Source organism: Rhinolophus hipposideros, assembly GCF_964194185.1.
Source record: "Rhinolophus hipposideros genome assembly, chromosome: 10".
NCBI classification, from domain to species: Eukaryota; Metazoa; Chordata; class Mammalia; order Chiroptera; family Rhinolophidae; genus Rhinolophus; species Rhinolophus hipposideros.
Window position 1 is genome coordinate 51,153,686 of NC_138056.1, and position 14,129 is coordinate 51,167,814.

At 36.3% G+C, this 14,129-nt stretch overlaps 1 protein-coding gene across 2 annotated transcripts in view; it reads right to left on the bottom strand.

Annotated features, from left to right (window-relative positions):
• Positions 1-5,292: 5,292 nt before the first annotated feature.
• Positions 5,293-14,129, bottom strand: part of NARS2 (asparaginyl-tRNA synthetase 2, mitochondrial) — a 176,862-nt gene continuing 168,025 nt past the window's right edge. Inside the window, exons 12-14 of one of the 2 annotated variants that reach the window (XM_081064086.1) lie at positions 13,586-13,683; positions 11,599-11,625; positions 5,293-8,791 (exon numbers count right to left, since the gene is read on the bottom strand). In XM_081064086.1, the coding sequence (XP_080920212.1) occupies positions 8,647-8,791; positions 11,599-11,625; positions 13,586-13,683 (270 nt within the window). In that variant the 3' untranslated portion in view covers positions 5,293-8,646. The remainder of the gene's footprint in view (positions 8,792-11,598; positions 11,626-13,585; positions 13,684-14,129) is intronic. The other variant, XM_081064087.1, reaches the window with a different exon arrangement.

Genomic DNA, 14,129 nt, shown 5'->3' on the forward strand with positions numbered 1-14,129 from the left:
ATGTTTCATTTGACATGCAATAAAATAAATTTCTTAGTTCACACAGATTTTGAGTTTTTAAAAGGTTTTGCTTAGAAGACCTTACATTTGTGTAGTGCTTTCCAGTTTATGAAATACTTTGACACAGTCTTGACTGTTCCTCACACTTTGTAAGTATTACCCTCAGACTGCGGATGTGTACACAAACTCAGAGATAAAATAAGTTGCTCAAGGTTCCACAGCTCCTAAGTAGAGTATCAGATCTAAACTAGAGTCTTCTCCCTCTATGCCTAATACTCTTTCCAAGACACCAAACATGCAGCACACTTTCTGGCAGGAATATGACCCCAGTTTCCTGATGCAAAAACCTAATGCAGAATGTGGAAGATGGAAATTACATTTAAAGACATCACTGGCTAGCCATATCCTAACTGTACAGGAATCAGTTCCTACCTTTGGGGGCACTGTAAATAAAATGTGTATATTAGTGGAAATCTTCAATGAAAGAACTTTCTATTCTTCAACCCAAGTCCATTTCTGCAATCCCCAAATTAAGGGGGTTGGGATGGCCCTGAACATTCTAAAATTGTAATTACGATGATTCAGTAGTATTACACACACAGGAAGAGGGACAGCTACTACAGCCTGTATGACGGATTCAAAGAAGGCGCTGGATACCTCAAAGCTTTTATAATATCAAGTATCACAGGATAGTTGGAGATCAGCTGAGTAGATAGTGGAGGGAAGTACTCGTCTACCAAGAGAAAGGCCTATTTAAAGGAGGATATACTGCCTGATGAATAACCTAATGGGGTGCAGGTTGCCCAACTGAGCAATTATAGAGATCCTATTTTGGAGAAGGCTGGGGAGAAGAAAATGTGCTGCTCTGTTTCCAATTTATTACATTTTGCATGCTATGGAGCGGCAAATTTTATTACTATCATGTCACAATCAGAGTTCTCCAAGAATAGTTATCTCTTAAGGTTAGAAAGCTCCTATTCACTGAAGGGACAGTGGATAAAAGACTAGGAAGTGGGGAAAATGACTAGAAGCTCTCTAACCTTAAGCAATAACTTGTAAAAAGAGGAGGGTAGTTTATACATCATAGACAGGGAAAGAGATACGATATGTAAGAGTTTTCAAATCTAGGATCCTAAGAAAACAGCAAACCAGCAGTTCTTGTTGAGCCAATGTACAAAGAAGGTTGTGAGTGACCCGAGTACAACTGTGACTCACAGTTGTAAATGGCCCAGATTCTGCAAAATACAGTTCTAGCTGTGTATACGTATATTTGCAGTATGAAAAATACCTTTCCTGGATGGGCCCAACAAGTTTCTATTCTCAGTGTATCATCTTGAAATATTAAAGGTCCATCACTTTGGGGATGATATTAATAATTCCCACCAAAATTCTTTCATCTGTATTTCTATGTATATTCTAGGATGATCCTAAAAGGAAGGTAGGGGAAATATGAGTATAAACTCATAGGAAAAAATGAGGCATAGTAAGTTTAAGTATATTGCTGGATCTAGGGCTCTTTACTCCATTTTCAATGTTTCTCTTTATGAGAATCTATTTGAGTTCAATCAACATTTCTTCATATTCTTAAGTCTCTTCTTTCTGCACAGAACAATGAAATCAGAGGCCAAAGTGTTTTGCAACATGTCCAGTAAATTCTGGGGCTTAAGATGCAAGAGTCTTTAATTACTATAAAAAGTTCTGTGCTTTCAGTTTCTCTGGAGGCTGAGAGCAGTGAACTTTACTTGCAGTCTTACTCTCTCTCAATATTAGGAATTCCAAACAACCAATCTTCATAACAAAGAAACCAATCTTTCATTAAACCAGATGAATCTGAGGCACAGTAAACTATAATGGAACAAGGTCCACATTATATTGTGAATACGTTAAAAAATTTCGTACACTATAAAGCAATGTACAAAAGATAGTCATTCTATTAATAGCAATTATGAACAGTAAAGATGCAGCAGAAATTATTGAAGGGTCATGACCTATGTTAATTCAGTTGCTGCCTGAATGACAGTTTAAGAACCGCCTCAACTCCTTACTTCTTTACAAAGATACCCTAGAAACTCCCACCCAATGTGCTAATAATGGCTATAAATTCACCGGACTATAGCTAACTGGACAAGAGCTATAACTGGAGCCTTAGCTGACCAGAGGGGCAATCTAGGTCTCCTGGTAAGGGCAGAATGTCTAGGTTTCTGGAGGGGTGCTGACCACGATCTAATAAGATCTGTCTTATGGAAGTCCTATGAATCATTTTGGTGTAGGGTGATTACGGATGCTTTCTGCTCTTTTCTTAATGCTTTTTCTATGTTTTAATTTGGAATATAGACTGGGAAGAAACTACAATCAGATATTACTCCCACCTGTTTTCTTTTTATTATGCATACTTTAGATAGCATACTGACTACAAATATTGATCAGAAGCCAAAAAGCCACACACATTTCTTATCAATTCAATCCAGGCCAATCTGTCTTTCAACTCTGCATTTTTATGTTCTTGCCTCATCACTTACTAAAATAAATATATGAATAAATAGCAATCCTATCCAAGTAAGCATCTTTCATTTATAATTATCTGAAACAAGAGATTTAAAGAAGAGTAGAATTAATACATCTCACCAATTGCATCTTCAATGCCTGTTCAGTCATGCTTAAATGACTAGATTCAATTTATAGAGAATATGAATGTGTAATATTGTAGAGGGACGTTTCTGGCAGATCCTGTCTGAGAGGGACAAAAGGTCAAACAGTTCCTCTGCTGTTCTGTGACAGTCTCTGGGCTGGGTCAGAGGGTGGGAGAGTTATGTCTAGATCTGGAATGGATCACTCACACAATTAAGGTCCTGTCAGACTTAAAAAAAAAAAAGAGAGACAGCACAACTTCCCCAGGCCAGAGGACAGCCAGATGGAAAGTAACTATTTTTCTCTACCTAATTCAAAATTTGAAATGAAAGTGAGAATTAATGATGGAAAAAACATTTCTAAGTTTTAGATACACTCTTTCTTGGGTGGCTGGGGTTACTATTTTGAGGTGATGTTAGGAAATCTTGGGAAAACAAAATCTGATTTTTTTCCTCACTGGAAACTGGTTATTCAAGTAAAACAAAAACAAAGAACAAAAGAAACCCCCAAACACCCTCAAATCACCTTTTAAATCACAAATTAAGCCCTATAAGAATATCATTATAATATAGATGATCCTCAACTATTAAATCCATACTTTTATTTGTTTATACATAGAATTATATAATGCTGTATGTAGAATTTGGATATTCATATATCAGCTGACAAGTGGACATTTTACAGTTTCTTCCTATTGATGCTACCTGTAAGCAACACTTTAGTTTTGGCATTTTCATACTTATCTGATATTAATGTTTGCTTTTGTTCAATTAGTGATAAAACAGAAGTATTGAGCCAGAGATGAAAATGATTGTTATAAGTGGCAAGTGTTTGGCTTCAACCAGAAACTCACTGTGATCAATTGGAAAGGAAAAGAATAACCAGGGAAGTATGAAAGTTTAGGACTATATTGCTGAAAACGATCCAAAAGGTAAGGAACACGTATGTTTGACTCCGTGAGCAGGACCTACTCCCACCTCACACACACACACATACCCAATATACTTAAGTCTGTTGTTACAATTTCAGTGATTTTGATTTCCCTATACATTTTCCGAGTCCTTGTATGTACTAACATAACGTCTAAAGGTTAGACTGCAAATCAATTATTATTAGTGACAATGTCCAGCAGTGACAATGTCCAGCACAGATTCATGGAAGATTAAGAGACAGAAACCTCCTGAGAGTTCATCTCCTTCGAAAGCTGCAGGTGAAATAACTGGAGGCCACAAGGTTATTCTTACTCGCCTAAGGCTCCACAGCTAAATTAATGGTGGCACTGGGACCAGAACCTGGGGTTCCTCTACTTCAGTATTCTTTCTATCACTATTGTTTGTGATGCCCTGCCAGCGTGTTAACATTACAATTCTGTCTGGTTCTTCAAATCACTGCAGGCATGATTCCTGATAGCCTTGGAAACCGTTAGTGCCTCCAGCTTTGGAGCCTGTGAACGTTTGTGATTCTTGATCCACAAAATCAATGCAGTATCAAGACCTGAAAGCCAAATCAATATTGGCTGATGTTGCAAATGTTTTAACATGGTTTTTGCATTTTATCTTCCAGGTCTAAGGTTAAACATCACCTTTTCAGAGACGCCTTCTCTAGCGAGCTTATTTATGCTTGCCCTGTTCTTCATAAAATTTTATAGCACGTGTACTATTTTGAAATAATATATTTTGTTTACTTATTGATTGTGTATCTTTTCTAATAGACTGTAAATTCCACGAAGGCAAGGGTCATTTGTTTTGTTCACTACTGTTTATCTAGCACCTAGTGTAGTTCTTGGCATGTATATGGCATATGCTCAAATAGTATTTGGTGAATAACAAATGAATTTCTCTCTTTAACCCATGGTGGAGGTAAGCCTTACTGAAGCCCTAATTATCTCTTTTATTCTATCCTAAAGTTGGTATCTAAGCCCAAGGGATTAATGTTCCAGGGGAGTAGATTTTAGCTCAGCAAAAGCTACCAATCAGAGAGATTCAGAAGTAAAATGAGCGATTTTGTGGGATACTTAACTCTTTGCCCAAAGAGGCCACCCAAGTTCACAGGATGTGTCTGCATTAGGCAGAAGTTTGACCTTGACAACCTCTCAGTAACTTCTATGACTGCCAACTCAAAGATTCTGGAGTTCTTTTCAGCTATTTGATTTTAAGTTAGGTTAAAATACAGTACATATACGAAATCATTGGGAAATAACCTAAGATAAATCTAATGAGACTTAGAAAGTCGATTAGTCAGGCACGCATGCCCTTTTACAATTATTTGATAATACAAATTCTACTGAATATACAATTTGCTGTAAGTCCATGTATATGTAACTCAATGAAGACTAAAAGTAAAGAGTTAAAAAAAATTGTGTGGCATTTCACAATTTTAAACACACACACACACACACACACACACGCTTTCATGTAATTATTTTATCAACTCTGAGGAAAAGGATGTATGAGCTCATGAGCTCATGAGCGGCTTGTCCAAAACCACACATATAAACTGGTAGAACTGTCAGTTCTCACTCTAATAGACAACATTATTTTCAACTCCAGAATTACCCATCGTATAGGTTTAGCTATATTTGCATCCTCATCTTGGATTGAAAATTCCTTTCTTCCAAATCTCCCTGGGAAAAAGCCAAATGGAATTTTAAAATGTAACTTTTTATAGGTATTACAAATAATTTTATTATGAGAAGTTATAAACATCTAATATAAACTAATCATACTACAACAGCAAGTAGTTTAAAATAATTCATACATCTCATTAGATTTCATAATAAAAGATTAGTTTTTTTTAAATTAAACTTATTGGGTTAACATTGGTTAACGACTTTATGTAAGTTCCAGGTGCAATTCTATAATACATCATCTGTATATCACATTGTGTTCTCACTGCCCAAAGTCTACTCTCCTTTTGTCACCATATATTTCACCCTTTTTACCCTTTTCATTCTTCTTTGCCCTCCCTTCCCCTATGGTAACCACCATATTGTCTGTGTATATGAGTCTGTTTGTTTGTTGCTTTCTGTTTTATATCTCACGTGAGTGAAATCATATGGTTCTTGTCCTTTCCATCTGTTATTTCACTTAGCATGATACTCTGAAGATCAATCCACAAATGACAATACTTCATTTTTTGTAGCTGAGTAATACCACTATATACATGTACCACTTCTTCTTTATCCAATTGTCAGTTGAAGGAAACTGAAGTTGTTTTTGTCTTGGCTGTTGTGAATAATGCTGCAAAGAACATAGGGGTTCTTTACGAATAAGTGTTTCCAAAATTTCCAGGTACATACTCAGAAGAAAGATTGCTGGATTGTATGGTAGCTCTATTCTTAATTTTTTGAAGAACCTCCATACTGTTTTCCAGAGGCTGCACCAATATACATTCCCACCAGCAGTGTATGAGGGTTCCCTTTACTTTACATCCCCTCTAACATTTATTATTTCTTGTGCTATTGATAATAGCCATTCTAGCAGGTGTGAGGTGGTATCTCTTTGTAGTTTGGATTTGCATTTCCCTAATAACTAGTGAAGTTGAACATTTTTTCATATACCTGTTAGCCCAGTTGTATGTCTTCTAGGGAGAAGTGTCTGTTCAGGTCGTCTGCCCATTTTTTAACTGGATTTCTTTTTTTTTTCTTTTGAGTTATATGAGTTCTTTACATATTTTGGATATTAGCCCCTTATCAGAGGTATCATTTGCAAGTATCTTCTTCCATCGGTTGGTTGCCATTTTGTTTTGTTGATGGGTTTTTTGGGTTTTTTTTGCTGTGCAGAAGCTTTTTAGTTTGATACAGTCCCATTCATTTATTTTTGCTTTTACTTCCCTTGCCTTTGGGGTCATGTTCACAAAAATCCCTCTGAGACCAAGGTCTGTAGGTTTAGTACCTATGTTTTCTTCTATGTATTTTATTGTTTTAGGTCTTATATTCAAGTCTTTAAGCTATTTTGAGTTAAATTTCTCCCCCCTTCATCTCCCTCCCCGCATCTCTCCAGTTCTAGCCATTGTTTCTCAGTCTAGTTGTGTAGGACACAGCTCCCTGGCCCATGCTGGTATTATGAGCCTTGCTGAGGCAGTCGGTTGCCAGTCGTAGGTCAGCCTCTCACAGCAGCTCATGCCAGCTCATGGCAGCTCTCGCTGGCTGCACCCACTCACGCTGGCCACTGGCCACTCATGGCAGCACACGGTAGCCCACAGCAGCACACGGCCACTCATGCTGGCCACCGGCCACTCATGGCAGCACGCGGTAGTCCACAGCAACCCACGGCAGCACACAGCTGCCCAAACTGACCTCCAGCTAGTCACGGCAGCCCATTGACCCGGCGACTTCAGCATTAGGAGCACGGCGCTCCAACCATCTAAGCCACTGGGCTGGCCTCGCCATTTTGAGTTAATTTTTGTGTATGGTGCCAGATAGCAGTCTAGATTCATTTCTTTGCATGTGGCTTTCCAATTTTCCCAACATAATTAAAGAGGCTTTCCTTTCTCCATTATATGTTTTTGGCTCCTCTGTAAAAAATTAGTTGCCCATATATGTGTGGGTTTATTTTTAGGCTCTCAACTCTGTTCCATTGGTCTGTGTGTTTCCCCCCTCCCCCCCCCGCCAATACCATACTGTTTTGATTATTGTAGCTTTGTAGTATAATTTGAAGTCAGGTAGTGTAATACCTCTGGCTTTGTTCTTTTATCTCAGAATTGCTTTGGCCATTTGGGGTCTTTTGTGGTTCCATACAAACTTGAGGATTTTTTCGTTCTATTTCTTTAAAAAATGCCATTGGGATTTTGATGGGGATTTCATTAAATCTGTATACCGCTTTGGGGAATATGGCCATTTTAAATATGTTAATTCTTCCTATCCATGAACATGAAATATGTTTCCATTTCTTCGTGTCTTCTTCATTTTTTTTCAACAATGTCTTACAGTTTTCAGTGTATAGGTTCTTCACTTCCATTGTTAAGCTTATTCCTAGGTATTTTATCCTTTTTGTAGCAATTGCAAATGGAATTGTTTTATTCCATTTCTTTTTCTGATATGTTACTGTTAGTATATAGGAACACAATGGATTTTGTGCACTGATTTTGTATCCTGAAACTTGATTGCATTTGCTTATTCTTTCTAATAGTCTGATGGAGTCTTTAGGATTTTCTATACATAGAATCATGTCATCTGCAAATAGTGACAGTTTTACTTTTTCATTCCCAATTTGGATGCCTTTTATTTCTTTCTCTTGTCTGATTGCCCTGGCGAGGACTTTCAGTATCATGCTGAATAGAAGTGGTGAGAGTGGGCCTCCTTGTCTTGTTACTGATCTTAGAGGAAAGGCTTTCAGTTTTTCACCACTGAGTATGATATTGTTAGCTGAGCGTTTGTCATATGTGGCCTTTATTATGTTGAGGCCCCTTTCTTCTATACCCTTTTTAATGAGGATTAACAGTTATTAAATGCGATTTTTTTTTCACCCAGTCTGATGAAAGCAGATTTCAATTCAGAATAGGAACTTTATTCACTCGAGACCCCAAAAAATGAATATTTTCTTTTGTAATTTTCAGTAAAACACTGAGAATAAGATGAACATTTATCATAGGTTAAGTGACAAGGGAGAAAAGATCAACAACATTGTAGTTTTAGCTACTAGTTGTTTCTCAAGGGTCACACAAGATCTAATCATTAAAGACAAGTAAAATACACTACTATCCCATCCTGTCTTAGAGTTTGAAAGGAGCTTTGAGACCATCTAGTTCAATTTCTTCATTTCTTCTTAGTTGACCTAACAGATTTGAGATTCTATCTGCTGTAAGTACTTCTTTTTGAAAGTCCATCTTTCTATGAAATGCCCTCAACTTTCTAAGAAAAACATGATCACGTCTATTTTTCATACGTTATGTGTTATGGATGGACAATTACATTTTGAAAACGTCTGCATTTTTAAAATTCAAACACGCATCCTCCTGTATGCATATTCATGTGCGGTACCTCTGCCTTGGGGTGGTTTTCATTAACCAGTCTTCCAGCTATAAAAGACATGAATGAGTAAATCTTGGAAAAGGGATAACATCTTTGATATTGTCAATTCCCAAGATGCACTGCAGATAGCGTTCAAATCCCATCCCAAAACCTCCATGTGGCACAGATCCAAATCGACGGAGGTCCAGATACCTGATTTTAAAGAACAGAGAATCATCACCTTTATAAATGCTGTATGGGATCAGATATTATAAAATAATTTTATGTTTCAAAGTATTTTGTAATCACTTGTTATCATTCACATGATGGTGGTAGACCAGTCTTTTCCCTCCACAGACAGACAGGTAAAGGACACAGAGAAGTTAAAATGATCTGTCCAAGATTACCCAGACAAACAGTAGCAAAGCCTTTCATTCATTCATGGAGTTTGGTTACTTGATCCTTTTTTTTTTCTTAAATATACTTATATACAGAAAACTTGCCTGATGAGGCTACATAAAATGTTCTAATAACTGTACTAATTTTCTTCAAAATATATTCCTTTTCTGTTTCTTAGTATGCTCTGGATGAATAGTATGCTTACTACAAAAAAAATTGTTGAAGGCATGAAAATATACTCTGGAGCACTGGAGTAAGGAGAAACTTCCAGTTCTCTGCTTTAGGCTTAGTGGAAGATGTCCATTTTTCTGGAAGGCTAGATAGCCTCTGAAGTCCATCCATACATGTCCTATTCCCACTAAAGATGGCTAAAAATGACTAGAAAATGGAATAGCCATGATTCAAACTCAGATTCTAATACACTAGCCTGGAAGAAATTATTTTAGGAAAGGAAGAGGAGGAAGAAGATTCTGCAAATATTTTTATGTTATTTGGTGGGAGAATTCTTGAGTTATATAATATTGATTAAAACAAGTTTACAGTTTCTTGAATGATTTGTAAAATCGGAATAAAATGTAAAAGCCATTGTTGGTAGTCATTTGGCTCCTCAAGGATAAAGACTGTCATCTATTTCCTCACTGTTAATAATAATGACTACATGCATTGGTATTTTAGGCAGTTAAGATTAAGCACTTATCTTTCTAAAATAAAAGATGAATTGCAACTAGGTGAGTTAGAATCAAGTGAACGATCTATAAACAGAAGTATCTAGTATAAAACTTCAGATTAGTAAGAACTGTCAGAAATAATGGAAGGAACACAGTCTTCAGTAACTGAAATGTTTGGTAGCTGAATTAACTTGTTTAAGTTTACAAAGCCTGGGGGCAGGGAATACTTTGATTTAGTGAGAAAATGAGATGAAGGATAATCAAACCACCTGCTTCAAACACCTGCAGGATCTCAGCTGGCTGCTAGAAGTCTAGCAACAGCTTCAGGTACCTCTAAATTCCTCATATATAGATGTCAAAACACTTGCCTAATTTCTGGAAACTGAATTCAACAGAGGGATTTGGTCTGTAGCATTTTTCTTGCCTTTGCTTTGATAGATGGAAAAATCGACTTTTAAGAAACAAGTTTTCAAATGAATTTGTATTTGTAGGATTGTTGTTAAATTGCTTCCAGGGTAACGAGACTATAGAAGAGATGGTACAATATTTGTGGAACTAGTTACAGATTTTATTTGCATATGGTGTGTAGAAATAGGAAGTGAGTAAATTCTTAGACACCTGTGGTGACTCCTCAGTGTGGTGGAACACTAGCAGAGATCACAGACCTAAGATTTTTAAAAATCCCTCTACCTTTAAAATACTATGACAACCATTTACAAGGAAGAAGATTCAAATAATAAATATTTATATTCAGAGATCTTAACAGTTTGAAAACTTTAGTTAGAAAAATAGTATTGAAATAATTAATAAAGACCAGAAAAGGCCAAAACTTATTTAAGCAATAATTAAAATTTGTATTTAGCTAGTTTTTACACACTATGAATACTATTCTGTAGACAGAAACTGAGGTAAAATGTACAAGCTTGCTCAATCAGGCTCATCTACCTAATAGTAAGACTCAGAACAAAGAAAGGAAATGGGGTAGGAAACTCATTTACTGAGCTTCTACTCTATGTAGATACTTAACCTATATTGTTTCATTTCATCCTCACAATAACCCTGTGAGGTAGATATTATCGTTCCATTTTACAGTACAGAAAAACAAGACTCAGATTAAGTGTGTCTAAGGTCATTACTGGTAAAAAACAAAGGCGTTTGAGGGCCATTACCTGAACCCAATTTTAGGCTTTTTGCATTTCTAAAATCCAGCTCCTTCATTACCAAAAGGAGTGTATTTTGACCCTTCCTTTTTCTGAGGACAGGGAAAGAATTAATAATACTATTGGCATTATTATAGCAAGATCCTAAAGGAGTGCTATTACAGAATAAATTTTTTTATTAGTAATAGTGCTATTACAGAACAAATTACATAATAATTTTTTATTATGAATAAAAATTTGTATATATTTAACAGTACTCGGAGAAAGGGTTTGTGGAAAGAAAAGCAGAACTATGGAAAAGTGAGTGTATGAATGCAGAAAGGTGACCTTCCCTAGGCAGTTCAGGTTTCTACAGTTGGTCAGGATCACTTAGAGATCGCTTACGTGGTCAAGCTCCTAACTTAACACAGAGAAACTGAAGGGTAATGGTTGGGAACGAAGTCCCAGCTCTGTGCTTCTAACTGTGTGCTCTTGGTTAAGTTAGTTAACATCTCCAGGACTCAGGTCTGGAGGGGCAGCAAAAAGGGGATGAGAATGGTACCTAACGCAGAGAGTATTATGATTACAGGAGATAATATACATTAAATTTTTAACACAGTTATCTGGCACACAATAATACGAAAACGGCAGCCATTATTATTACTATTTTTCAAGGACTCAAAGGGAATAAGTAATCTGAGAAGCTGTGCATTGCTCTTAACACTCTTGCATAGTGCCCTGGGAATACAAGTAAACACTACGTAACGCGCAGACCAACAGCTAGAATAAAAATCATTAGGGGCTGCATTCTTACCATTGGTAGGCTTCTGTCAGTCCTGATCTGTGAAAGGAAAATACAATTCTTTCAGAGAATGGTAATACGATAAATATACTAATCACCATTTATTCTGGGTTATGTGCTCTTTATAAAGACGTACACACCAAAACTTGTGCTCTCAAATAACATGCAATGTATCTGAGTAGCTAAACCTTCATTACATGGTAAGAAAGGTGAGTTAAACAATAGTCCCAGGTATTATCAAATAAGTGGCATAAATAATACATGTTATAGACAGAAAGTATGGTCTGGAGCCTGAAAGAAGGGCTTCATTTGAGATGAGCTTCTTGTCCTAGGACATAAGGAAAGCACTATTACTGCTACTTAAGGTTGTTGGGAGGCATACAGAAACAAGGGCTACACAGACAAACCTTTTGTTCTATAACCTTAAAACAAAAATATAGATGCTGAGGCTACCTTCAAAATGTGGTTTCTTATTGGATTTTGCCAATTTGAGAAATGTTACTAAAGTTTTAAGCTGTCAGTACTCATCAAAATTAATTTCAGCCCTTTAAAAAAGTGTTTGGGAACCACAGTATATCTTAAGTGATCAGGATGATGAAAAACGCCAATATGCAAAAATACAGAACACATAAATAGAAGTCACAGATCCCTAAGAGAGGGAAACACATATATGCATTTCATTCGGAAAGATAAATTTGGATATTATCAGATACTAGGTAAACATTTAATGTTATGAGGAAAGGTTTCCTGAAGGAAGGAAGCAAGCAAAGAAAACAGACCAATTAATCTTTCAACAGATGAGGTTTCTTGCCATGTGTGATTTTTATTGTGCTTAAAAAGAAAAAACAAAAAAAAAAAACCCCCAGAGAATCTTTAAATTCTTTCCATCTAAGGAGTTTGACCTTAACTTCAATTTCATGATTTTCCCAGGACTTTCTAACACTATGGCAATAGTAAGGAGTTAGTAATCTGATGAAAAAAAGGGTCTTCCCAGAACATATTCACCCCCTTTCCTCTGGATCCTAACCAAATAGAGCAGTTCATACAACCAAGTTACCCAACAGATTTATAGGTTGGGATGTTGGAAAAGCATCAACTTTTTAAGCATTTTTCCATTAGGGAAAGGCCTTACAAATGCTAATTTAACAGGATACTTTCAAACAATTATGGCTTTTCCAGATTACTAGGAAACCCAGGAGAAAAGGAGTATGTCTTCAACATGGGAAAGCTTTTTTTTTTTTTTTTTGAAAGTTGGGTACAGCAAAAGTGGAAACCATGGAAAACAGAGGTTTATAACCTTAGTTTAGGAAGTTATTATAGTTTGTTGGCAGACATTGCATATATAGGAGTGGTAGTTCAATTAGGAACATGATTCCTTACTTCTCCAAAACATTTTCTGTGTGTTTACGGATTCATTCCCAGGTCTCAAACAGCAAGTTAAAATAAGTTATTCAAATAGTTAAATCAAGACCCTTACACAACGTAGAAAACCTGAGGAAGGGAAAACTGCTTATTCTAAATGCTAGCTTAGCAGATACTTTTAGTATCTTTCTCCATCTTTACTTTTTCCATCTTTATCTTATGGTTCAGAGCTTGTCTTTCTTTACATCCCTACAGGAGTCCGCCAATCATAACTTAGAGTAAATAAAAAAGAACACATAGAAGAGAAAAATCAAAATGAACGACAACCTTTAAGGGGGAAATTTCCCTCTCCCTTCTATCATTAACTTTAAAAAAAAAAGCCATTTCCATAGGACGATATATATACAAATAATGGGCAAATTTTATTGTGGCCTTTTCATAAAACAGTTCCAGTCTTTATGAGAAGGAAGTTCAGAAAGGTCAAGCAAAAACTTGTTCAAGGTCACTTAGAATTTGAGGTTCTGGTCTGTGAGGCGCTGAGGCCCATGCGCTGTTGCTCTCTGTTATTTTGCTATGACTGCCTTGGAGTGCCTCATCCCCAATTTCTGAACTTCGTTTCTTTAGGTCTGACCAATACCTGGCCAGTCGCTGCTCTAAGAAATGGTACCGTTCCTCTCGGAGGCTTCCTCCAAAGAGCTCCCCAACTCCAGGAACCAGAAGATCAACAGCAGCAACCTAAAAAGAAAAAAAATAAGTCATAAATATTACATTTTCAGGGGATTCCAACAATTGTCAGCTTCTCAAGCAAGTGGAACTTTTAACATTTTTGACAACCACGTTAAGTGCTTATCAGAATCTCATCTACGTTATCTGTTCATGCTCCATTTCAATATCAAATGTTTAATATTATGTTTAGACCAAATGCTACACAAATTGCTGGTGGACAGTTTCCTCTCCTCTCTTGCACCATTTATGCAGTGTATTTAACAAAAATGTGTTCTCTTCATAAATATGATATAAATGTTAATTATAAAAAATGTGGAAAATATTAAAAATTATAAAAGATTAAAAAATCACCTACCACCATGCAGAAGGAATTACATATTGGCATATTTTCTTTCATGTTTTTTTTCTTATGCATTTAAAAGGTACAGATTTAAATTACATATAAAAATTTACCA